The 26,719-nt window shown below is 46.1% G+C and overlaps 1 protein-coding gene across 6 annotated transcripts; it reads left to right on the forward strand.

The window, feature by feature from the left end:
* Window positions 1-117: 117 nt before the first annotated feature.
* EIF5A (eukaryotic translation initiation factor 5A) lies at window positions 118-26,670 on the forward strand. 6 transcript variants are annotated; one of them, XM_077165773.1, is made up of 7 exons: window positions 118-141; window positions 4,410-4,497; window positions 23,838-24,023; window positions 25,246-25,350; window positions 25,549-25,680; window positions 25,784-25,857; window positions 26,009-26,670. In XM_077165773.1, exons 3-6 carry the CDS (start codon window positions 23,859-23,861, stop codon window positions 25,844-25,846), a joined length of 465 nt encoding a protein of 154 aa, XP_077021888.1. In that variant the 5' UTR covers window positions 118-141; window positions 4,410-4,497; window positions 23,838-23,858; the 3' UTR covers window positions 25,847-25,857; window positions 26,009-26,670. The 6 variants fall into 6 exon arrangements, with proteins under 6 accessions (XP_077021888.1, XP_077021890.1, XP_077021889.1 ...); XM_077165775.1 differs by lacking the exon at window positions 118-141 and adding an exon at window positions 404-599; XM_077165774.1 differs by lacking the exon at window positions 118-141 and adding an exon at window positions 1,646-1,881.
* The last annotated feature ends 49 nt before the right edge of the window (window positions 26,671-26,719 follow it).

Consider the following 26,719-nt stretch of genomic DNA (forward strand, 5'->3'; position numbering starts at 1 on the left):
CAATCGCAGCTCGCTGTCGCGGCGCGCGCAGGCCCCGCCTCCCGGCCACAGGCCAATCCCAGCCAAGCAGCGCCCCCGGCCCGCACGCCCGCCCCGCCTCCCGGACTTCGCACCCAGGCGGAGGACCCCGCCCGCTGCGCCGTAAGTACACCTGGGCTCCGCCCCGAGGCCTCCACGTGACCTCTGCTCGCCTAACTCATTGGCCGACGGCCCTTTCCCCCTCCCCCCCGCCCCTTTCCACCGGCCGCGGGAAATCAAACGGGTTCGTCGCGCCCCAACCGCCACCTGGCTTCTGAGCGAAGGGCGGGGCGCGGGGCCCAGGTCCACCGTTGCCCATGACGACCCTGGTGGGCGGGGGGAGCTAGCCGCCTCAGTTCCGGCTTTGAGCGGTACCGCGAGTGTGGACTTGACTTCCGCTCTCCAGGCCGACCTTCCCCGCGCACTCTCTGGTGTTGGGGCTGTCTCTCAGCCCCCGACCACCCTGGGTGCCCTCTTACAAGAGGACGCCCCCGCACCGCCCGGGGCTGCGGCATCCGGCCACCGTACAAGCTGCAAAGTGCAGCCAAAGAAACCAGATCCTTCACTTTTATTTTGTTGAGGTAAAATTTACATATAGTGAAATGAGCAGATCTCCAGAGTAAGATTCGCTGAGTTCTGATAAGTGTGCCCATCCAGGTAACTAACACGCTAATGGATTTTTCCATCGCCCCTGAGACGTTCCCTAGAGCCCCTTCCAGACAACACAGCCTCCCCTCAGCCCACTACTGTTTTGATTTCTCCCATCATGGGTGAGTTTCTGGGCCCCCAGCCAGGCTGCTCCCCTCTGCCCCGTACCCCGCCCTCGCCCTCTGCTTGCTCCCTCCGACTTTTTTGTTTCCTCCAACTGGCCAGGTCCACCTGCAGACCTTTGCACAAGCAGTTTGCACTGCCTCGAAGGCATCCTCCGCGTCTCGTAGGGTGGCTCTCTTCTCCTGAGGTACCAACTTTCTTATCACTCCACCGTCACATCATCCTTTTTTCTTAGGGCATTTCTGAGCACCTGAAGTTATCCTGCTCATTTGCTCACCATTGCTTACCCCCTAGACTGTAAACTCCGCAGCCGTAAGAACTGTAAATTATGCCTGACGCCTGGAACAACGGAGGCGCACAATATTTATTGAATAATCCAATGGTCCCCATCCTACAGACGAGAAGACTGGGGCCCAGAGCGATGCTTGCCCAGGTCTCTAGGGAGCCTGAGAGGTCCGACCCGAAAGGCACAATCTCTCTCCCAAAATAACACAGCTCCGGATGACGCCTCCCCCGGCCCGGGGAGAACGCAGCCCGGGCGGCGGTGCCGAGTAGCGCGTATTTTTAGCTGGACAGTGCGGCCCGGGGCAGCACACAGGATCACCACGCGCCACTGGCCCACGTGCGCTTCACCTGTCCTGGTGTCCTCAGGCCGCCAGGCCCAGGCCCCATCCCCGCCCGGCCCGCCAACGCCTCTCCCGGTCCCGGCGCGCCCTCTGCCGGCCGCTCCCGGGTCCAGTCTCCTCATTCTCCCTCCTCCCGCTATTTAGAAGTTGAGGGTTCTGTTTCCCAGGGTTTTAGGCACCCACAGTAGACCAAAAGTCAAAAAGATAAGAAAACATCTAAATTACAGACGAGGCCGTGAAGGAAAAAGAGATGAATGACCACCTTCCCTCACATTGTCACAGACATGTTTGCCTGAGCCAGGCCCTGTTTAAGCTCAAGGAATAGTAGCAGCTGGAGACCCAGGCCCCGCCCAGAGGTTCACAGGCTAGGGCAAGGCAGTAAGAGACCTCACAGTGAGACACCGGCGGCAAAAGAATCCCGGCACGTACAGAGAGAGCTCAGGAGTGGACTGACTAAGGTTAGAAGGTGAGATGAGACCCAGCTCATAGGAAGCAGGGGGTGAGCCCTTTTTGCAGCAACATTAAGAATATGTCAGGAGACCACCGGTGAGGGAAAGATTCCAGGCAGGTGTCAGGGAGGCTTGAAACAGCACCATATCAAACAAGTTCATCCTCTCCCCACCATGGATAAGAATTAGCAGATGCCACAGAGAGGTGCAGTTAACTGCCTTGTTCCATTGAAGGGCTTGTGCATGTAATTTTCTGATTATTTCAATATGTATTTTAGGTATTATACAAGGGCCCCAGGTATTTTAATGGAAAGTTTTCCTCCATTTGCTGTCACTCCTTTTCCATTTGTTCCTGCCCAGCTGAAGTCCTTCCTGCCTGTCTTGTTCATTATTTTAAAAAAGAGAAAAAAATTACTGGCTTCCTTAATTATTGCCCTATACATCGCCATCAATTTAACACCAAACTTCCTTTACTGTCTCAACTTGCTCTTCTTTCTTTCACATCCTACCAAAACACCAAATCTGGTCTCTGCCCCCACTGTTGAAAAGGCCTCAGCTGTGGTCCCCCATCCTTTCCTAACTGAAACATTCAGCAGATGGTTCTTGGTCCTCTTTCTACTCTGCTAAGTGAAGTGTCCCTGCAGCAGCTTCCATCACCTAACCCTTCGCCATGTCCTCCCACCTCTTCTTATGGCTCCTTTTCCTCCACTTTGTCCTCAGTGCTGTATCCTTCCCATGCTCCACCAGACTCTGAGCCAGATACTTTCCTGCCACTTGCTCTCCAAGCTTCTGCAACTTCAAGTACACAACTGAGCTCCTCTTTCTCCTCCCTTCCCACTCCCCACTCCTTGCTGGGTTATACCTTGCCACTTTCCCACAATCACCCTTTGGAAACCTAACTCATGCAGTGCCCTGTCCTTACTAGTAGAACAGTCTTCTCTGGATGCCCAGGCTTAGCACAGCAGAGGGGAAGACTGGTGGTTTCAAACTGAGATGAGATTAATAAATAATTAACGGCCTTTATCCTCTCCTCTCCCATTCATTCCTTCACTGCTCTCACCTCTGTCCTTGCCTCTTTGCAAGCTCTGCTAGCACTCTTCCAAATCCATGACCTGCTCATCTTCTTGTCCTCTTTGATGCATCTGATAGCATGGCTTACCACCTTGTTCTTGAAACCTCCCCCTCATCTCGTTTTTTCCCTAATAATAGTAGCAGTAACAGTTGACATTATTGAACACTTACTATGCACTTTAGATATATCAGGTTATTTAGTTCCTACTGCAACCCTGGGAGATGGAAACCATCCCCATTTTACAGATAAGAAAACTGAAGTATGGAAGAGTTAAGTAACTGCTGTAAAGTCACAAGCCAAGTGAGAACGAGCCAAGCTGGGATTCAAACAGATCAGCCTGACTCCAGAGCCCATCTTCTAAGTCACCAGCCTCCTTCCACTGTGCTGGGACTATACTTTTCTACCTTCCTCAACAATCTCCTGCCCCATGTCCCCTCTCGATCTTTCTATGTGTTTGGCTTTTCCTTCCAAACTATATTTCTTAAAAGACTGTCTGCCATTACCCAGCCTCTGCTTCTTCCCAGGGCCCTGGCTTCAGAAAAGAAGCTGGCATGTTTGTGCTTCTGTTCCTTCCCCTCTATGTATGTGGCAGATGTGAATGGAGACCATTTCCTTCTCGGACTTCTTCCTGGGCTCCTTGACCTTTTGCTTGCCTCTTCCTAAAAGTTAGGGTCTGTAGGATCTTTTCTCAGCCCTCCCTTCTTCTGACTCTACAACTTCTCCCTTAGGGAGCCCATCTACTCCTCCTGCTTCAGATGCAAACCCAGACACAGATAACTCCCAAATCTACGGTCCTTGCCCAGACCACACTCCTGTGCTCCAGACCTGTGGTGGCCAACTGCCAACCTAACATCTCCAGGGCCCCCTACCTTGGTAAAGGGTAAAATCATCTCTGGGTGCAGAGATCTTAAATCTCCCTTGACACCTCCCTCTCTTGTGCATGACTGTCTCTTGGTCCTTTCAGTTATACATCCTCCCCTCCATGTATTTCTTCCCATCCCACTGTCCCCATCCAGTTCACACCACCAGCGTCTCTCACTCCAACACTGTAGTAGCCTCCTGTGTGCCTCATCACCCTGCTTCCAGAACTGACCCCCACCTCTGCCAATACATTTTCCAACAGGTACCCAAAAGCAAAGAGTTCCCCCAGTCATTCAGTCCTAGTGCCCTGCTTTGTTTTTCTATAGTATTTATCAATACTTGATATTTTCTTGTTCATTTCTTTAAGAGCTCCTTATCTGTAAGCCTGGGATCTTGCCTGTCTTGTTCACTGCTGTACTCCCAGCATCTAAAACCATGCCTGGCACCTGGTAGATGATCAGTAAATATTTGTCTGAATCAATGAAGGCCACTAGAAAGATCTTTCCAAAACACACTTTTTTCTGATAATACTCAAGTGCATTAAATATATGCATTTCCTATGAACCAGCAGTTTATCTTCTGAGCATGTGACCCAAAGAGATTCTTTTACAGGTCCAGAAGGAGACATGCATGAGAAAGTGAAGGTGGGAAATTGGAGGCAACCTGGGCATCCATCACTGACCATTATCGCTAAAATGTGGTAGGTGAACACCATGGAGTATTATACAGCAATTAGACACAATAGGTTAGATGACTTATAGCGACATGAATGGATCTTAAAAGCATACTGCCTAGAGAAAAACGGTAAGAAACATGGTGAGATATATACAACCATACCATTTACGTTACAAGACCCATTCCCCCAAGCAATGAATCATATCTTATCAGAATATATGAAATAAAAATATATCATAATATCATAATAGCAATAGAAATGGGATAATGGGTTAACAAAGGAAAAAAATTGATTAGTTACGAAAATGTATGAGTGAATAGATGGATAAAGGAATGAAATGCTCTCTTGTGCTGAAAACCCCTCAGTGTCTTCCCACTGAAGATTCATAGGTAAAATCCATATCTCTTAGCTTTAAAAGTTCAAGATCCAGACTTCTCTTTTCCCTTTGCCACTCTACCCAGCCACACCCCAAGCACTCCCTCCTGACTGGCCTCCCTGACGCTGGTCTGCACTATCCACTAGCTACATATATGGCTATTTACATTTAATTAACGTTCAATTAAATTCAATTCCTCAATCATAACACATATCAAGGCCTCAACAGCCACGCGTGCCTGGTGGATACGTATTATCACAGTTAAAGAACATTTTTGTCAGGGCAGGAAGTTCCAATAGACCGCACTGCTATACAACCATCTCTTTAAATCTCAACTTTCATCATACTAAATCTTGTGTTTTCAAAGTTCCAGTGATTTCCTTTCAGCGATATTTATTGGGTACTTTCCCCTGCTTCTCTGCCGAGGGAGGCCAGGCACAAGTAGCTGAGATGATACTCACAGTGCTTGGTACTTATATAAAATGTTGTAGTGCTGTGAGTCTTTTTCCAAAAATATTTCAAGTAATTTACAATAACATATGCATATTTGTTTATTCAACGAACATTTCTTGAGCACGCTGTGTGTGCTAGATGCTATAAAAGGTGCTGGGGATACAGGAGTAGAAAAGATACCCAAACAAGATCCCTACACTCACAACTGACATTCTAGTAAAGGAGGAAGTGAAATAAGTAAGCAGATACACAAGATAATTGGAGATGTAATAACAGCCATGAAGGGAATGCATGGATTGATGCGGTAGAGAAGTAGGGGGTTGGGTGGGGGGTGATTTACAATTAGGTTGTCAGGAAGACTCTCCTAAGAAGTCCATCTATTTATACTGCGAGAGGAACGATGAGAAGAAGGCAACCAAATAAAGCGATGAAGGAAGAGAATTCCAGGCACATGAAACGGCTAGGGCAGAGATCCTAAGGCACAGAAGAGTTTGACCTATTGGAGGGAAAATTTAGTGTGGTGGGCATCTAGAGAGGAGTGTAAAGGAAGATGAGATTACTGAGTTAGGCAGGGTCAAATCAATCACAACCTGGGAGTCTGGATTTTATTCCAAGAGTGATGGGAAGTCTTCGAAGGGTTTTAAAAAGGAGAGTAAGTGATATGGCCTGATTTACATTTTTAAAACAGTCACTTGACTTCGAGTAAAGAAGAAAGTGGAATGAGGCAGAGGTAATGGGAGCTTGGATTCATGTGGTGGTAGTGAACCTGGAGAGAAGCAGACCAATTTGAAGTAGTTTTTTTGGAAACAGGATGGTGGACAGGATATGGAGGTGAGGAAGAAGAAATTAAGGAACCTAGGTTTTTCGCTCAAACAAACTTGGGTGGATGACGGTGCTTTTATTTCAGTGAGAAACCCTAGAGGAAGGACAAAATCAGGAGCTTGTTTAGGGGCTTGTTTGAAACATCCAAGTGAAGAACTTAAGCAGGCAGTTGGATGTGTGAGTCTGCAGCTCAGGGGAAAAGTCAGAGCCGGAGTTAGATGTGTGGAGGCATAAGCACTGATGGTCTGTATGCAGGTGTTATGCATGTATACATTTATAATGTTTATTGTGGTGACATATATAGCACAACATTCCTATTTTTACTTCTTTCAAGTATATGACTTTTACAAATGGTATTTAGAGCGCTAGGATTGGGTGAGCTCCCTAAGAAGTAAGTGTTGGTCTTTCTCTATTCTCAAAGATGAGTAAACTAAGTCTCAGTGAGGCTAAGTGGCTAAATAAAAGAGAGGGCATTAATGTATTTGGGAAGGAGAGGAGATCTGCAGGGGACCTATGGAGGAAAATGGCTGGGATATACAGGTTGAAGCCTAATTCAGGCAGCCTAGAATCCAGGCCAAAATTTGCCCTAAATTGAGTGGCTCCTGAATGACTATTAAAGCCCTTTGCTTGGTTCTTCTTGGTTGAACTGAATCATTCCAGGGAACTGCAATGTAAGGAAGGGAGGAGGTCTTTCTGGACAGGCAGGTTTTTGGGGACTCTCAGATCAACTCCAGCATTGCCAGCTCAATTGGAGGAGCCCAGTGCCCTCTAAGATGGACTGCTCTGTCACATGCATACTTGACTTGGCAGACTTCTCCCTTTGGGACTGCCCGGAGGTACGAGTCCCTCCTCTCTAAATAGCCAAGAGACTTGGGCCTCATGCAGGGGGAATCCTCTTTCTTGTTCATCCCCCTACTAGGGGACTAGGATTTGATGAGTTCCACTGATTTCTGCACTGTACACTCCTTTTTACTTCAAAAGGCAAATTGAAAGCACCAATACCAAGGAGAATCAGGTTATCTAGACTGGACCAAGCATCATTAAGAAGAGAGGAGGATAGCACAGGAGGAAGGGCATGAGGTCTCAGGCTTTTGGTCTGGCTGTTCAGGACAAGGTGGCCCCTGAAGCATGCCTGAGAATATTCTTTAACAGCTAACTTCAAATTCACATCTTACAGTCTATAACGCAGTTCCTTCTTGATTCCCTCCAAGCATCTGGCAGTTTCTGCTGCTAGGATTGCCCTCCCATCCGTTCATTCTGTAAACATTCAGGGCCAACCATATGTCAGGCTCTGTGGTGGGTGCTGGGGATGCAAAGATCCTGCACTCAAGGAGCTCCTGGCCAGGTAGGGGAGACCGACAAATGGGTCTGTAGTGCAAGTGCTGAGTAGAGGTGAGCATGGGGACTGTAAGGCAGAGGGAATGCCATCCAAGTCAGCAGGGATGTCAGGGAGGGGGTCCAGAGGACGGTGAAGCCACATCCCAGTTCTGAAAGGCACACAGGAGTACTAACCAGGTGAAGACAGAGCAGACAGGAATGGAGTGAGGAGTGACTGAGTGGTTGTGTGCAGATGCCTGGGTCCAGGACTTGGGCTGCGGCTGGGGAGGAATGCAGCCAGGTCCTCAATGCGGCCCTGTCGTTGAGACCTCAACCTGCCTAGACCTTTAGATCTTTCCTCTCTGGATACAGATTTCATCTGCCTCTTGCCTCCTCTTTTATACCTGATATATATATATATATTTAAACTTTTTTATTGTATAACATATATACAAAGCAAAAAAGGAAAAAGCAATAGTTTTCTAAGTATATCTAAGATATTCTTTTCATGGGTTTAGACAAGCCAAGAAAGATAGATATCCAACTAATATTTCTTTAGCCTTCCTCCACAGAATGACCAGCTCTCTTTCACCCTGATAAAGGCTAGTCCTCTGGTCTCCCTTGACAGAAGATCTTCCAGGCTTCCAGCCTGGGTCGGTACCCATCTTGGTGCCCCCCTCAGTGGCCTTATTACTCTACCCTGTAGTTGCCTCCCTACCTCTTAATGTCCTCCCTAGCCCCAGGGCATGCCACCTGGCAAGCCTCAGTTACCACTTGGAGACTGATTGAATGAGCAAATGAGCACAGTGAACACTCCATAGTCACTTGATTGGCTCAGTGAGGCTCCTCCCCCTAGAAGCTGGGTCCATAGTGTTTCCCAGCCCTATTCCCCATTCACTTGGTCCAGTTTCTAAGAAGCTTTCTGACTTCCCTGTCTAGCATCCAGCTCTTCCCTCAGTAAGGGATAGAACTAAGTTAAGCAGGGCCATTGGGAACTGGGGGTGGGGAGACTTTTGGGTAGGGTTTTTCTCCAGCCCACAGCCACTCTCATACCAATGACCATTTTTTTTTCACCCATCACTGATGCTAGATACAATGCTACCCAGGACATACAACCAGGAGCCCCTCATCACAGACCAACATTATGTATTATTATTATATTTATTATCTGTTTATCTCCTCCTCCCACCTGTGGGCAGGGATTGTGCTTGCTAAACTTACCACGCTGTATCCTAAGTTGCTGGCGCTTAGAAAAATCTCAGTAAATATTAGTTGAATGAATGAATGAGTCAGTGGATGCAGACAAGGTTTCTGCTATAAGCTTAGTAGCTAGGTGCTGAGAGAGCAAGTCCAGGACCACCATACCCCCTCCTCCCGAAAACGGGTTCCCTGTTTGCCCATTCTGAAGGTTCATTCAGAGTGTTTGACTTTTATACAAGCCCTTGAGGGAGAAAAGAAGAGTAATCTCTGCTCAGGCCCCTCTGATAAAGACAAATTCTCACTGTGAAATATTTGTACCATAAAGAACTCCCCACCCCACCCCCACTCCCCCACCCCTTGTCTGTTTTCTTTATACCTAGAAATTTCTTCCAGCAGCTAACTTAATTTACCCTCCCATACAATGCAAAATATGTTTTTTTTAAAGGCATAGAGAAAAGTGGAAAAAAAATATGGTAAAACATTTATAGCAGTTGCCTCTGGGTGTTGAGTCTGTGGTTAATTTTTAATAATTATTTTCTATATAAACAATTTTTCTACAGTGGACTTGTATTTTTATAATAAAAAATGGAAAGAATCTTTAAAAAATTACCCTGGTCATATATGCAACATAACATTTCCCATTTTTACCACTTTGAATTATACAATTCAGTAGAGTTTATAATCACAATGCTGTGCTGCCATCACAACTATCCATTACCACAACTTTCCCATTACTTCAAGCCAGAATCTTTACAATAGTGTAAAAACTTTCCTCTGTTTTTATATTTCTTTATTTTATTACTCATCTACCCATACATTGAATAACGGGGGTATCAGTAACAACATTTTTACAATCACATAGTCACAAGGTTTTTCACATGGTCACATGGCTATATAGTTATACAATTATCAAAGATCAAGGCTACTTACTTAAAATTAGGCCTAAGACTCACCCCCAAGAAAACCTCTTTTGTTGCTCAGATATGGCCTCTCTCTCCAGCCAACACAACAAGCAAATTTACCACCCTCCCCCTGTCTACGTGGGACATGACTCCCAGGAGTGTGGACCTTCCTGGCAATGTGGGACAGAAATCCTAGAATGAGCTGAGACTTAGCATCAAGGGATTAAGAAAAACCCCTAGAATGACCTGAGACACAGCATCAAGGGATTGAGAAAACCTTCTGGACCAAAAGGGGGAAGAGTGAAATGAGACAAAGTGTCAATGGCTGAGAGATTCCAAACAGAGTGGAGAGGTTATCCTGGAGGTTATTCGTACACATTAAGTAGATATCCTCTTGTTATTGAAGATGTAATGGAGAGGCTGGAGGGAACTGACTGAAAATGTAGAGCTGTGTTCCAGTAGCCATGTTTCTTGATGATGACTGAATAATGATATAGCTTTCACAATGTGACTGTGTGATTGTGAAAACCTTGTGTCTGATGCTCCTTTTATCTACCTTGTCAACAGACGAATAGAACATATGGAACAAAAATAAATAATAGGGGGAACAAATGTTAAAATAACTTTAGTTTGAAATGCTAGTGATCAATGAAAAGGAGGGGAAAGGGGTATGGTATGTATAATTTTTTTTCTTCTGTTTTCATTTTATTTCTTTTTCTGTTGTCTTTATTCCTTTTTCTGAATTGATGCAAATGTTCTAAGAAATGATCATGATGAATATGCAACTATGTGATGATATTGTGAATTACTGATTATATATGTAGAACAGAATGATATGTTAAGAATGTTTGTGTTTCTTTCTTGTCATATATTTTTTATTTAAAAATTAATAAAAAAATTTTTAATTTAAAAATTAATAAAAAAATTTTTTTTAAAAGATCAAGGCTACTGGATTACAGTTCAACAACTTCAGGTATTTGCATCTGGCTATTCTAATACACTAGATTCTAAAAAGAAATATCTATATAATGAATCAGTAGTCATAATCATTTGTTGATTCCTAACTTCTCAGTTGCAACTCCTCCCTCTTATTTGATCATTCTCTCAATCTTCAGATGTATTTGGGCAATGACCATCGTAACTTCTTCATGCTGCGAAAGGTTGTCAACATTATGGGGTAGAGGAATGAAGCTGATTGGTGTTCTTAGAGAGACTGTTTCATAGCTTATTTGAAAAAATAAACTAATAAGTAAAACTTTTATAGAGTTTTAGATAGTGTCATGGTCAGGATCATGTGTCAACTTGACCAAGTGGTGGTACCTGTTTGTCTGGTTGGACAAGTGCTGGCCTGTCTGTTGCAATGAGGACATTTCATAGGATTGAATCATGATCATGTCCACTGCATCCACAGCTGATTACATTTGTAATCAGCCAAGGGGATTGTCTTCTGCAATGAGTGCTGCTTAATCTAATCCCTGGAAGCCATTTAAGGAGGATTCAGGAGAGACAGGTTTTCTTTCTGCTGTAGCCAGTGAGCCTCTCCTGTGGAGTTCATCCAGATCCTCCATTACAATCGTCAGCTTCACAACCTGGCCTACAGATTGTGGACTCTATGTTCCCATGGTTACGTGAGACACTTTCATAAATTTTATATTTATGAATATTTCTTGTTGATTGTGTTTCTCTAGAGAATCCTAACTAATACAACTTGGTACCAGGAGTGGTTCTTAAGAAACAGATTCTTAAAAATGGGTTTTTATGAATGGTTTTCTATTCTGACTGGACTCATAGACACCAAGGGCTCTGATTTCCATAATCAGAATGACCGTGTCAATCCTTGGAGTAGTTGGCAAAAGAGATAGTCAAAATATCACCATTCGATTCTTCTAATACTTCGCTTGTATGAAGCCAGGCTATGGGGGATAATGTTTTTGACACCTTTACAGAGTTTTGTGGAAATAGGAGGTATAGAGATGTTGGCTGGTTGTTGTTAGATACACTGGATACGTTAATGAGTCAAAGGGATGGGCTTAAGTCTTCAAACAAGGAGCTTAAGCGCCATCTAACAGATGTAGAAGTTTCTATGAGTGTCTTGAAGGAAAATCTTATTTCCTGTAGCTGTAGACTTGAGATCTCTGAAAATCAAACTCAGAATCTTATTGTTAGATTAGCAACTTTACAACGTAAACTGAAATCTCAATCTTTTTGCATGGTGTCTGCCGTTAAAGTGAGTTCATTGATTGGAAAGGTGTGGGACCCTAAAAAATGGAATGGTGACGTATGGATTGATAATGATGTTGGGGGTGAGGTTGAAACCCTAGGTCATGCTGAGACTTCTCTAGATAACCTGTAATAGTCTGCCCTGAGGACTTAGGCGCCCCACCTCCACCCTGCCCTGAGGAGCTGACCACCCAACATCCACCTGAAGGGATTAGCCCTGGAGTGATTAATCCTGTTTTCACCAGATGAAACTGCAAATGAATGCCCTGAAGCAAATGGCTTGGAAAATACTTCTAATTCTTTTCATGACCCACTCCCACCACCCCTCATTTCTTCCAGACCTATAACTAGACTAAAGTCCCAACAGGCCCCTCAAGGTGAGGTACAAAGTATCACACATGAGGAGGTATGTTATACTCCAAAAGAACTATGTGAGTTTTTTTTTTTTAACATGGGTAGGCACCAGGAATCGAACCCGGGTCCTCTGGCGTGGGAGGCAAGCATTCTTGCCTGCTGAGCCACCGTGGCCTGCCCGTGAGTTTTTCAATTTATATAGGCAGAAATCAGGGGAATATATGTGGCAATGGATTTTAAGGGTGTGGGATAATGGTGGGAGGATTAGAAGGCTGGATCAGGCTGAATGTATTGATACGGGCCCACTAAGCAGAGATTCTGCATTCAGTGTTATAGCTTGAGGGGTTAGAAAATGCGTTAACAGTTTGTTTGGATGGTTGGTTGAAACATGGATCAAAAGGTGGCCGACATTACCTGAGGTTGAAATGCCAGAAAAAAATGCCCTGGTATAATGTAGATGAGGGGATCCAGAGGCTTAGAGAGATTGGAATGTTAAAGTGGATTTATCATGCAAAGCCTGCTCTTAAACCCCAGGAATGTCCAGAGGATGCACCTTTTACCAGAACAGTGAGAAATAAATTTGTGAGACTAGCACCATCATCCCTCAAGAGCTCTGTGGTTGCACTTCTCTGTAGGTCAGATATTACTGTAGGAACTGCTGTCACTGAGATGGAATCCTTAAACACAATGGGGATGACAGGATCCCAAGTTGGCAGAAGCCAGGTGGCAGCACTTAATCACCAAAGACAGGGTAGACGTGGGTATTATAATAGACAACAAACTCAAAGGAGGCATCAAAATAATCTGACTCACAGAGATTTGTGGTGTTGGCTAGTAAATCATAGGGTACCTAGAAGTACAATAGATGGGCAGTCTACTAAATTCTTGTTTGAACTGTATAAACAAAAGAATTCTAGGTCAAATGAACAGAAGTCTAACCTGAATTACAAAAACACTGAGTCACGGCCCCTTAATCAATTTCCAGACTTGAGACAGTTTACGGACCTATTCAATACTGTATGTTTGAAACTGTAATCAGAGCATTTCCCTGGAGATGTGATTTAATCAAGAGTAGTTGTTAAACTGGATTAGGTGACGACATGTCTCCACCCATTTGGGTGGGCCTTGATAAATTCCCGAAGTCCTATAAAAGAGGGAACATTTTGGAGAATGAAGGAGATTCAGAGAGAGCAGAGAATGCTGCAACACCACGAAGCAAAGAGTCCACGAGCCAGCAACCTTTGGAGATGAAGAAGGAAAACACCTCCCGGGGAGCTTGATGAAACTGGAAGCCAGGAGAGAAAGCTAGCAGATGATGCTGTGTTTGCCATGTGCCCTTCCAGCTGAGGGAGAAGCCCTGACTGTGTTTACCATCTGCCTTCTCACTTGAGAGAGAAACCCTGAACTTCATCGACCTTCTTGAACCAAGGTATCTTTCCCTGGATGGATGCCTTTGATTGGACATTTCTATAGACTTGTTTTAATTGGGGCATTTTCTTGGCCCTAGAACTGTAAACTAGCAACTTATTAAATTCCCCTTTTTAAAAGTCATTCCCTGCATGAGCAACAAAATAAAAAATAGATAGACATTGTCAAAAAAAAAAAAGTCATTCCATTTCTGGTATATTGCACTCCAGCAGCTAGCAAACTAGAACACCCTGTTACACTGCCACAAATTTATACTGTTAATCTTCCTCTAAGCCTTCCCCAAGGAGACTGATGGCCTTTTACCTGGATAACTGTGCTTTGGGGAAAAGGAAATGATCAGATATTTCAGGGATTATTAGACACTGGTTCAAAAGTGACATTAATTCCAGGGGACCCTAAACGTCACTCTGGTCCACCAGTCAGAGTTGGGGGCTTATGGAGGCCAGGTGATCAATGGAGTTTTAGCTCAGGTCTGTCTCACAGTGGGTCCAGTGGGCCCCCAGACCCATTTTGTAGTTATTTCCCCAGTTCCAGAATGAATAATTGGAATAGACATACTAAGCAACTGGCAGAATCCCCACATTGGCTCTCTAATTCATGCAGTGAGGGCTATTATGGTGGGAAAGGCCAAGTGAAAGCCTCTAGAACTGCCCCTACCTAGCAAAATAGTAAATCAGAAGCTATACCAATTCCTGGAGGGATTGCAGAGATTAGCATCACTCTTAAGGACCTAAAGGATACAGGGGTGGTGATTCCCACCCCATCCCCATTCAACTCTCCAATTTGGCCTGTGCTGAAAACAGATGGGTTTGGAGGATGACAGTGGACTGTTGTAAACTCAACCAGGTGGTAACTACAATTGCAGTTGCTATTCCGGATGTGGCATCATTGTTTAAGCAAATCAATACATCCCTTGGTACCTGGTATGCAGCTATTGATCTGGCAAATGCTTTTTACTCTATAGCTGTTAGTAAGGACCACCTGAAACAATTTGCTTTCAGCTGGAAAGGTCAGCAATATACTTTCACTGTCCTACCTCAGGGGTATATCAACTCTCCAGCACTATGTCATAATCTTGTCCACAGGGAACTTGATCGTTTCTCCCTCCCACAAGACATCACACTGGTCCATTAGATTGATGATATCATGTTGATTGGACCTAGTGAGCAAGAAGTAGCAACTACTCTAGACTTACTGGCAAGGCATTTGCATGTCAGAGGATGGGAGATAAATCCAACAAAATACAGGGACCTTCCACCTCAGTGAAATTTCTAGGTGTCCAGTGGCGTGGGGCATGTCAAGATATCCCTTCTAAAGTGAAGGATAAGTTGCTGCATCTGGCCCCTCCTACGAATGAAAAAGAGGCACAGCGCCTAGTTGGTCTCTTTGGATTTTGGCGACAACATATTTCTCATTTGGGTGTGCTACTCCAGCCCATTTATCGAGTGACCAGAAAAGCTGCTAATTTTGAGTGGGGACCTGAATAAGAGGAGGTTCTGCGACAGGTGCAGGCTGCTGTACAAGCTTCTCTGCCACTTGGATCATATGATCCAGCAGATCCAATGGTGCTGGAAGTGTCGGTGGCAAATAGAGATGCTATTTGGAGCCTTTGGCAGGCCCCTATAGGAGAATCACAATAAAGATCCTTAGGGTTTTGGAGCAAAGCCTTACCATCTGCTGCAGATAACTACTCTCCTTTTGAGAAACAGCCTTTGGCCTGTGTGCTGGTTTGAAAGGATGTATGTCCCCTAGAAAAGCCATGTTTTAAACGAAATCCCATTTCATAAAGGCAGAATAATCCCTATTCAATACTGTATGTTTGAAACTGCAATCAGATCATCTCCCTGGAGATGTGATTTAATCAAAAGTGGTTGTTAAACTGGATTACATGATGACATGTCTCTACCCACCCACTTATCAAGTGGGTCTAGATAAGTTTCTGGAGTCCTATAAAAGAGAAAATGTTTTGGGGAATGAGGAGAGTCAGAGAGAGCAGAAAAGAATGACATAGCTACAAGAAGCAGAGTCCACCAGCCAGGGACCTTTGGAGAGGAAGAAGGAAAATGCCTCCCGGGGAGCTCCATGAAACAGGAAGCCAGAAGAAGAAGCTAGCAGATGATACCATGTTTGCTATGTGCCCTTCCAGAGGAGAGAGGAACCCTGACCATGTTCGCCATGTGCCTTCTCACTTGAGAGAGAAACCTTGAATTTCATCAGCCTTCTTGAACCAAGGTATCTTTCCCTGGATGCCTTTGATTGGACATTTCTATAGACATGTTATAATTGGGACATTTTCTCGGCCTTAGAACTGTAAATTAGCAACTTATTAAATTCCCCTCTTTAAAAGCCATTCCATTTCTGGTATACTGCATTCCAGCAGCTAGCAAACTAGAACAGCCTGCTACTGGGCCTTAGTAGAGACTGAATGCTTAACCTTGGGCCACCAAGTTACCGTGAGACCTGGGTTGCCTATCATGAGCTGGGTATTGTCTGACCCACCAAGCCATAAAGTTGGGTGTGCACAGCAGCACTCTGTCGTAAAATGGAAATGGTATATACGAGGTAGGGCCAGAGCAGGTCCTGAAGGCACAAGTAAGTTACATGAGGAAGTGGCCCAAATACCCATGGTCTCTATTCCTGCCACATTACCTTCTCTTTCCCAGACTAGAGTTATGGCCTCTTGTGGAGTTCCTCACAGTGAATTGACTGAGAAAGAGAAAACTAGGGCCTGGTTTACAGATGGTTCAGCATGATATGTAGGTTCCACCTGAAAGTGGATAGCTGCAGCACTATAACCCCTTTCTGGGGTGTCCTGGAAGGACAGTGGTGAGGGGAAATCCTCCCAGTGGGCAGAACTTCAAGTAGTACACCTGGCTGTTCATTTTGCTTGGAAGGAGAACTGGCCAGAGGTGCGTTTGTATACTGACTCATGGGCTGTTGCTAATGGTTTGGCTGGATGGTCAGGGACTTGGAAAGACCATAATTGGAAAATTGGTGACAAAGAGGTCTGGGGAAGAAGCATGTGGATAGAACTTTCTGAGTGGGTAAAAATATGAAGATATTTGTGTCCCATGTGAATGCACACCACAGGGTGACTTCAGCAGAGGAAGATTTTAATAATCAAGTGGATAAGATGACCTATTCTGTGGACACCAGTCAGCCTCTTTCCCCAGCAACTCCTGTCATTGCCCAATGGGCTCATGAACAAAGTGGTCATGGTGGGAGGGATGGAGGTTATGCATGGGCTCAGCAACATGGACTTCCACTCACAAAGGCTGACCTGGCTACAGCCACTGCTGAGTGCCCAATCTGCCAGCAGTAATACCCACACTCAGCCCCCGATATGGCACCATTCCCCGAGGTGACCAGCCGGCTACATAGTGGCAGGTTGATATCTTTGGACCACTCCCTTCATGGAAGGGGGTGGTGATTTGTTCTAATTGGAATAGACACATACTCTGGATATGGGTTTGCTTCCCCTGCATGCAATGTTTCTGCCAAAACTACCATCCGTGGGTGTGCTGGTTTGAAAGGATGTATGTACCCTAGAAAAGCCATGTTTTAATCCTAATTCCATTTTGTAAAGGCAGCTGTTTCTTCTAATCCCTATTCAGTACTGTATGTTTGAAACTGTAATTAGATCATCTTCCTGGAGATGTGACTCAATCAAGAGTAGTTGTTAAGCTGGATTAGGGGCAATGTGTCTCCACCCATTCGGGGGGGTCTTGATTGATTTACTGGAGTCCTATAAAAGAGGAAACATTTTGGAGAATGAGGGAGATTCGGAGAGAGCAGAGAATGCTGCAGCACCACGAAGCAGAGAGTCCACGAGCCAGTGACCTTTAGAGATGAAGAAGGAAAACACCTCCTGGGGAGCTTCATGAAGCAGGAAACTGGGAGAAAAAGCTAGCAGATGATGCCATGCTTGCCATGTGCCCTTCTAGCTGAGAGAGAAACTGTGACTGTGTTTGCCATGTGCCTTCTCACTTGAGAGAGCAACCCTGAACTTCATCAGCCTTCTTGAACCAAGGTACCTTTCCCTGGATGGATGCCTTTGATTGGACATTTCTATAGATTTGTTTTAATTGGGACATTTTCTCGGCCTTAGAACTGTAAACTAGCAACTTATTAAATTCCACTTTTTAAAAGCCATTCTGTTTCTGGTATATTGCATTCCAGCAGCTAGCAAACTAGAATAGTGGGCTTACAGAATGCCTTATCTATCACCATTGTATCCCACACAGCATTGCTTCTGATCACGGAACACACTTCACAGCAAGTGAAGTGTGGGAATGGGCAGATGCTCATGGAATTCTCTGGTCTACCATATTCCTCATTATCCAGAAGCAGCTGGATTGACAAAATGGTGGAATTGCCTTTTGAAAACTCAATTACAGTGCCAACTAGGTGGCAATACTTTGAAGGACTGGGGTAATGTTCTCCAAGAAGCTGTGTATGCTCTGAATCAGCATCCACTGTATGGTGCTGTTTCTCCCATAGCCAGGATCCATGGGTCCAGGAACCAAGGGGTGGAAATGGGAGTGGTAACACTCACTATTACCCCTAGTGATCCACTAGGAAAATTTTTGCTTCCTGTCCCTGCAACCCTGAGATCTGCTGGTCTACAGGTTTTGGTTCCAAAAAGGGGAGTGCTTCCACCAGGAGAAACAACGATTCCATTAAACTGGAATCTAAGACTGCCACCTGGTCCCTTTGGACTACTCATGCCCCTGGATCAACAAGTCAAGAAGGGGATTACATTATTGGCTGGGGTGATTGACCCTGATTATCAGGGGGAAATAGGACTGCAACTATACCATGGAGGTAAAGAGTTTTCCTGGAATACAGAAGATCCCCTAGGGCATCTTTTGGTACTACCATGCCCTGTGATTAAAATCAATGGAAAACTGCAACAACCCAAATCCAGGCAGGACTACCAATGGCTCTGAAACTTCAGGAATGAAGTTTGGGTCACCCCACCAAGCAAAGAACATGGCCAGCTAAAATTCTCGCTGAGGGTACAGGGAACATGGAATGGGTATGACCACATGATCAGTTACAGAAATGAGGACTGTAATGCTGTTTTATTCATGTTATACTATTTAAGTTGTAAGATATCAAATTTAAGAATGAATATTACCCAAGGACTCGCTCCCTATTCTGGAGAGATTTAATAGTGTTTCTGGTTATATGCAGGACAGTTGAGTATTGTTAGGTGAAAGAAAAAAAATGTGTTTTATTGCTTTTTATTTAGAAATTAGGTATGGTTTAAGGTGATGTGTATAGTTGCCAAGTTAACAAGGAGTGGACTGTCATGGTCAGGTTCATGTGTCAACTTGGCCAAGTGGTGGTACCTGTTTGTCTTTGGTTGGGCAAGTGCTGGCCTGTCTGTTGCTATAAGGATATTTCATAGAATTAAATCATGATCATGTCAGCTGCATCCACAGCTGATTGCATTTGTAATCAGCCAAGGGGAATGTCTTCTGTAATGAGTGATGCTTAATCTAATCCTTCAAAGCCTTTTAAGGCTTCCTGCTTCAACTGGCTAGCCTCTCCTGTGGAGTTCGTCCAGACCCTCCATCGGAATCTTCAGTTTCACAGTCTGCCCTACAGATTTTAGACTCTACGTTCCTACAGTTATGTGAGACACTTTTATAAATTTTATATTTACGAATATTTGCTGTTGATTCTGTTTCTCTAGAGAAACCTAACTAATACAGATAGAGCCCAGTGTATTCTTTAGGAAAGACATTCCTCTTGATACAGTTGGGGCCCTTTCACCTTTCACCTTTGAGGTGAGGGAGATGGGGCCAAGTAAAGAACAGGTTTGGTCCTTCCTCCAGTCCTATCTCACCTTCCCACAAAGTCCCCAGCTTTTGTTGTGGGACTAGCATGCACCTGCAAGTCCTATCCAACTCAGAGCATGCTTTTCAAGAATCTCAAAATCTTGAGAGAGTTTCCCAACTCCTACATTAATGCATTTCTTTTCAGAAATGGTTTGGTTAATACATGTCCCCCAGGCATACAGACCTAAGGCATCTCTGACCTTCCATTTGACCTCATTGCTTTCATTCAGTTAATTACCAAGTCCCACCAATTAGATCTCCAAAACGTTTCTGGTACTCAAATCTTCTTCCCACTTCACCATCACTTTCCTGAACTAGGCCTTCATTATGGCTCACTGGGCAACTGTCAGAAGCTCTTCTCTGGTCTCCTACTTCCAATTCATCTCCATTAAACACACACACACATATACAACTTTTCATTGCAGTAACATATATTCAGCTCAAGATTTCTCATTTAACTATTTTCAAGTGTACAGCTCAGTGGTATTAATTACATTCACAGTATTGTGCTACCATCACTAAACTCCATTAACCCAATTTTTCATCACCTCAAATAAACTCTGCACCTATTAAGAAATAACATCCCCTTACCCTTACCCCTAAACCCCTGGTAACCTATACTCTACCATCTGCCTCTGTGAATTTGCATAGTCTACATATTTCACAGAAGTGAGATTACACAGTATCTCTTTGTATCTGGCTTATTTCACTCAACATAATGTCTTCAAGATTCATCTATTTTGCCATATGAATCAGAACTTCATTCCTTTTTACGGCTCAGTAAAATTCCATTGTTATGTACATATTACAATTTGTTTATTCATTTATCTACTGATGAACACTTGGGTAGCTTCCACCTTTGGGCTATTATGAATAATGCTGGTATGAACATTCGTGTACAAGTTTTTCTGCGGACATGTTTTCATTTCCCTTGGGTATATACCTAGGAATAGAGTATCTGGGTCATATGGACAATACATCTTTGAGAAGAGTAGGAATTGGACTTGCAATGCACCAAGAAAGCTATTTACAAAAATAAATTTTAGGAAGGCATTTCAGAAGATTGAATGGAAGGAGTTAGGGGTGATAGTGTACCTTGCAACGTAAATGTAATTCAAGCTAGTGTTTGCAGTTCACATACACCTTTCAGGATTCTTATATTCTAGTGATCAGGGAAAGTCAGACATCATTATTACCTTCATTTTATGGAGAGAAATCTAAGGCAGAGCGATTTGGAGGAATTTTTCAAAGTCACACAAAATACAAGAACCAGATTCCAAGGTTTTGGATTCCAAACGCAGATCTTTAGTCGCTTAACTTGTTCTACAGTTCTGCTGTCCATCTTGCTTAAAGGAATAAACATCGTAGCCGCGAAAGTAGTGCTGGTTAACCTAGAAACTGGAGGTTCAGGAATACTACAAAGTTTAAGGAATAAAAGCTTTTTTCCATACGGCGAAGGCCAGGGAAATAAACTCCGGGAGACAGCTTATTTCCAGTTCATGGTCATCTTCTCTGATTTAGAATGCTAGTGGATTCTAACATATCACTCTTCTCTATAAAAACCATTCTTTTCTAAGGGTGCTTGTAGACAATTCTTTTGAAGACCGCAGAGCGCAGCTAGGAACGAAAAGAAATGTTCTGTAAGTCTATTTAGGAACCAGGAATGTAATAGACTCAATCGAAGCCACAGGGGCAAATACGAGCCGAGAGGCTTTAACAAGATGGTGGCGGGGAAAGGGCCGCTCTATCTTTCCGGGTGAAACTCTATGGCATAGTAGAGGCGTACAGTTTAGAGAAGTGAAGATGAGATGGGAGTTAACAAGAGTGGAGCGAAGATAAAGCTCTTGCGCATGTGTAGAACTGGAAGCTATTGGTTTCCAGACAAGGGGCCCACCCCACAGTACAAGTTTCAGAAACGTGTGATTCGTTTAAGTCCCGTTAAAGCTGAGATAGGACGTTCCCTGGTACGCATGCGTTGTTGGAAGAGCTCAGCAATACAGGGTCGTGGTCTTTTCAACGTCTGGCGTACAGACGACGTCTGAGGTGGAAGGGGCGGGTAGGATTCCCAGCACGCATGCGCTTTGAATCCAAGGCGTTTCCTTCGGAGGGTGTGGAGTATAGGGTTTCTTCTTGGCGCAGGCGCAAGGCCTCTCCGGTAGGGCTAGTGGTCTAACAGGAGGAGGGAAGAGGAGGATGAAGGGATTAAAAAAACCGGGTACGCATGCGCATTGCTGACCGGTTGGAATCGTTCAGCATTTATGAGGGGCGGAGTCACGTCTGCGCGTCATTGGATGGGTAGGTGGGAGGGAGGGTGGAGCTCAGGGAGGGTCTATGCGCTTGCGCAATGCGGGGGTGGAGGGCGGAGGAGCTAGCTAGCACGCTTGCGCGGCTGTCATAGGGCTGCTTGGTTGGTCAGTGGGGAGTCGGCGCCTGCGTACTAAGACCCGTGTGCAGCAGCGGCGGCGGCGGTAGAGGCGGCGGCGGCGGCGGCAGCAGGCTCCGAGGCAGCGGTTGAGCTCGTGGCGAACGGACGGGGTCGAGTCACTGCGTTCGCGCGAGGTGAGAGCGGGCAGGGCGCGCGTGCGCGGAATCTTGGCTTGGGCCTGGAAGGAAAGATGAAACTGCACGGGGGTCGGGGAGGGGGCAGAGGGGAGCGGCGGGTACCGCCGCATGGGGTTCGGTCGGGGAGCGGCGCGAGGTGAGGAGAGGCGCGCGCGCGCCCCGGTTGGCGCTCGGAGTGGCGGTTGGGGTTAGCTGGGTGACGTTGGAGCGACGCAGGGCGGGGGACGGCGAGCCGCGAGGCCGCCACGCGGGAGAGGCCGCCGGGCGGCCACGCCGGGGCACGGGCCGGGGGCTGGATCGGCCCGCCGGGGCTAGGGTACCCTAGCTGTTGAGAACCGGGCGTCGCGAGGCCACGTGAGGTGGGGGAGGGGGCGACTCGGTGATAGGGCTTGAAGGGGTTGGCGGCTGGTGGGGGGAGGGGAAGCGGCTTGGCTCTAGCCTTGGCGCGGCCTTTGAGGAGGGGTTGGCCGCGGCACCGGAAGTGCCCCCCTGGGTGACTGCCCTCGGGGTCGTAGGCCGCATGGCAGAACGTGGACCGGGGCCACATGGCAGCTGAGGGACCCCCCTCCTCTCCCCTCCCCCTGGACCCCGCCGCCGGAAACCCTGGCCTGCCACATGGTGGGCGGGAGCCGGCAAACCCCCAGCGCGATGAGGGCTGGGCCTCGCGGGCACCCAAAGGACCCTGGAATTTTGGAGAGTGAGAGTCTGAGGCTCGGGTCCTCAGCACCCCAGAGAGCCTGCTGCGGGCATATGTTAGCGCTCCCCCACCTCATGGGCCCCTGGAGGCTTCTTTCCCAATCCTCATGTGAAGTGAGGTGGCCGGCTAGGTGTAAGTGGCACTCCTGTGAGCTGGGAGGTTGAAACAGTGGGGAAACTGAGGGCAGTTGGATAGGAGTCCAACAGTTCTCAGCCCATGTCGACAGCGCTGAAAGTCCCCGGCAGATGAGCTACCCACTTTCATAGAGGCTGTTCACCTTGTCACTGTCTTCCCGGTTATGCCTGGTTTGAGAGTTTATAGGTTTTAGAGTCTAACTACTAGCCTAAGAATTTCTACTACTCACTACTACCAACCTTTTGCTTTCATTTTAATGTCATTTACCCCCACTCAACTTTCCCCTGAGTGTACAGGACGAGCCTGAAAAGCGGACAGAACCGATGCATCCTGGGAAAAGTGGGAGGGCCCTTGAGAGGTTGGGTGCCTGGGTTCTTTTCGGGAACCAAATCGAGGTGTTTGGCAGGAGAATCATTTAGGAAAGAACTTTCCTTTCTCCCTTTCCTCTGCATTTGCAAGTGCTGTTGGGGAGGCGGGAATCCCCCAAAGAGGCATTGTGGTTTCCTGTACCAATGACTGGCTTGTGTGTGGACAGGGGTGTGTGTGGGGGGGTAACAAATGGGTGGGGCCTTATCCTTCTGTCTCCACCCTACCCCGCCCCCCCATATTAGTCCCGCCCTTTTGCTGGCTCATAGCTGTTCACCTAATTATAGCCCTGGTTATTTTATGTGTGTGGGGAGAGAAGGGTGGGTGGTTTCAGTGGCAAAAAGACCTGAGCCCTTCCCCTCCCAGGAATTAGACCTTTGTCCATCCCTGAGATTTGGTTTCCCAACTCCGTGGAGCCTTCCTGTCCCAAGCCACCACTTTAGCTTTCATTTGGGGTGGGGGTGGGGGGCGGAAATCCAGCCACAGCCTCCTTCCATGTACACAATTCTTAGGTATTGCTGATCCTAAGTAGGTGTTTATAATACAGGAACTTCAGCCTTATTTTAGGTGGGTAAGGCAAGAAAGGGATGGGGAAAATGAAGCAGTATTTCCAGGGAGGAGTGGGGTGGATTGGATGTCCTGTTACCCTCTGTCTTCACTGACTCCAGTTTTCTTCTTGACTCCAGTTGGAACTGAAGCCTCTTAAAATGGCAGATGATTTGGACTTCGAGACAGGAGATGCAGGGGCCTCAGCCACCTTCCCAATGCAGTGCTCAGCATTACGTAAGAATGGCTTTGTGGTGCTCAAAGGCCGGCCATGTAAGATCGTCGAGATGTCTACTTCCAAGACTGGCAAGCATGGCCACGCCAAGGTTAGAATTTTCATTTCTCCACATGTCGCCTTCCCCAAACCCCCATTATCTTTGAGACTCCCGACAGCATCGTGTCATCAGTCCTGGCCCTCTTCCTTCTTTTAGTTCTTTTCCTTCCTTTTGTCAAATACTCATCCCTTAAACTCATTCAGACCAGTACACATGCCCCATTTTCAGCCTCTGCCATGCATTATCTCTTTTGTGCCCCTGTTGTTTGGTAATCCCTCCCCTTCTCCATCTTTGTACAGTCTCCGTCATCTTCTCTTGGCTCTTTATGCCCCTGAAGACTGTTCAGCTGTTCCTTGTTCTGGTTTTCTGGCTTCAGTGTTTCTGGTTGCCCCTTTTCCTTTCAATCTGCATAGGTGTCTTTGTTTCCATTATTTTCCCCAGGGTATCTTCAGTCCTAACACAGAATGCAGCTTTTCCCTGCTCCTGTATACTTCTGAGCCTCCAAATCCAGCTTTTCCTTTGGATCGCTGATGGTGTAATAAACTGACTCTACCTGCCCTTTCTCCTTGAGTTCCTTGAGAATTTTCCATGCTTTTTTGGTTCTATAATGTTCTTGTTAGAGCTTCTCTTATCATCTCAGTGTTTTCCTGTCTGTTAATCCTTAAAAGCGCAGCCTGGTTCCTCCTTGTTGGATTTCTCTGTGGATTTGTTCCCTTTGTACCATTCTTCCATTTTCTGTTGACTTAGCGTTCATGCTGGGGTATCTGTGATGTCTAGGTCCTTCTCTGCTCTGTCTCAGTTCTTCCTGATTGCATATTAGTTAACCCTGAGCGTCCCTTGTCCTTTTTCACCTCTCTTCTCAGTCCTTCCTGTTACTTTAGTTCCTTCCCTTATGTCTTCCTCATTTCCCAAGTTATCAGCCCTTACATACCTATCCAGAAAATTCTTTGCTTTTTCTAGCCTCTCCACTTCCCAGGACTCTTACCATATTGTCTATCAATGTCTTGTTATTTCAAGGTAACTTCTTGCGAGCATGACCAGTAATTTCCCTTGTGCTGTCAAATGTCCCATTCTCAAGGGTGGATTTATTGCTTCAGGATTTTTTTTTCTTCAGTTCTTTCCTGAATTGATTGATTCAATTTCAACTCCCCTAATCTTTGCCTTAAAACCTAGTCTGACTTTCCTCAGTAGTCAGGCACATCTTGTTGAGCCCTTTTCTTCTTCATCCTGGAGTTTGGTTGGGTTTCTTTTTTTATATAATCCATATATACAGGTTCACCTGGTTGGTATCGACATCTTTACTGGGAAGAAATATGAAGATATCTGTCCATCAACTCATAATATGGATGTTCCTAACATCAAAAGGAATGACTTCCAGGTATGTAGATGGTCTCAGGGAGGAGGCTGGTTTACGGGGGGGGGAATATGATTGACCAGAGGAGCTTGTGCTGGGAGAGAGGAGGGAAATGGCAGAAGGAGACAGCATTTGATATTAGCACTTTTGCTGTCACCCGTTTGACCTTTACTCTCAGCCTACCTGGACCTACCTTCAGCTTTCTTCCCTATCTGCTCTCAGCTGATTGGCATCCAGGATGGGTATCTATCGCTGCTTCAGGACAGTGGGGAGGTGCGGGAGGACCTTCGTCTGCCTGAGGGAGACCTTGGCAAGGAGATTGAGCAGAAGTACGACTGTGGAGAAGAGATCCTGGTATGGTGTCCCCTTCACGTCTTTCCTTTGTGCCCAGTTTTGCTCTTTGTCCTTCTTCCTCTGAACTTGAGCAGCTCTTGACTAGCTTTCTTGCCTCCAACAGATCACGGTGCTGTCAGCCATGACAGAGGAGGCAGCTGTTGCAATCAAGGCCATGGCAAAATAACTGGCTCCTAGGTAAGTCTGACAGTTTCCCGTGCTATCCCCTTCAAAGAGTTGTACTCAGCATAATTGTTCCAGGCTTACTCTGCCCTCAGCCTGGCCTGTTCTCCCCACTGTTCTGTGTTGAAGGTGTTGTCGTGTCTTACCTGGTTTCTCTCGTCTCTAGGGTGGCAGTGGTGGCAGCAGATCCTGGAGCCTGCAGAGGCCCCCTCCCCCAGCCTGGCCCAGCTCTGGCCCGGCCCTTGGCTGGATTCCTCCTACACGATTTATTTGACGTTTTATTTTGGTTTCTCTTCCTACTCCTCTACCCTACTCCCCACCCCCAATCTGTCGGGGATGCCCTGCCCTTCACCCTGCTCCCTTGGCCAGGAGCGAGCCATGGTGAAGCTGCCCTCTTCCTCTCCCCTCCCGCACTACAGCCCTGGTGGGGGGAGAGTGGGTGGGCACTGCTTGTGGTTTAGGTTTGGGTTTGTTCTTTTGTTTTTTTTTTTTTTTGTTTTTTTTTATTCAGTCTGGAATCAGAAAGCTGTGGATTCTAGCAAATGGTCCTTGTACCCTTCTACTTAACCCTGTTCTGGTCTCCTCTCTCCATAGTCCTTTACCCTAAGTACCACCCCTACAGACTGGGGACCGGCCCCCTCCCCTGCCTATGTCTCTCCCCAAACCCCTTTAGATAGGGAGGGAAGAGGAGGAGAGGGGAGGGGACCTGCCCCCTCCTCAGGCATCTGGGAGGGCCCTGCCTCCATGGGCTTCACCCTTTCCTGCGGGCTCTCTCCCCTACACATTTGTTAAAATCAAACCTGAATAAAACTACAAGTTTAATATGAAGCTCTCAATTCAGCCATTTCTTTGGGGGGTTGAAGTGAATGGGTATTCA

Source organism: Tamandua tetradactyla, chromosome 6 (genome assembly GCF_023851605.1).
Source record: "Tamandua tetradactyla isolate mTamTet1 chromosome 6, mTamTet1.pri, whole genome shotgun sequence".
Classification (NCBI taxonomy): Eukaryota; Metazoa; Chordata; class Mammalia; order Pilosa; family Myrmecophagidae; genus Tamandua; species Tamandua tetradactyla.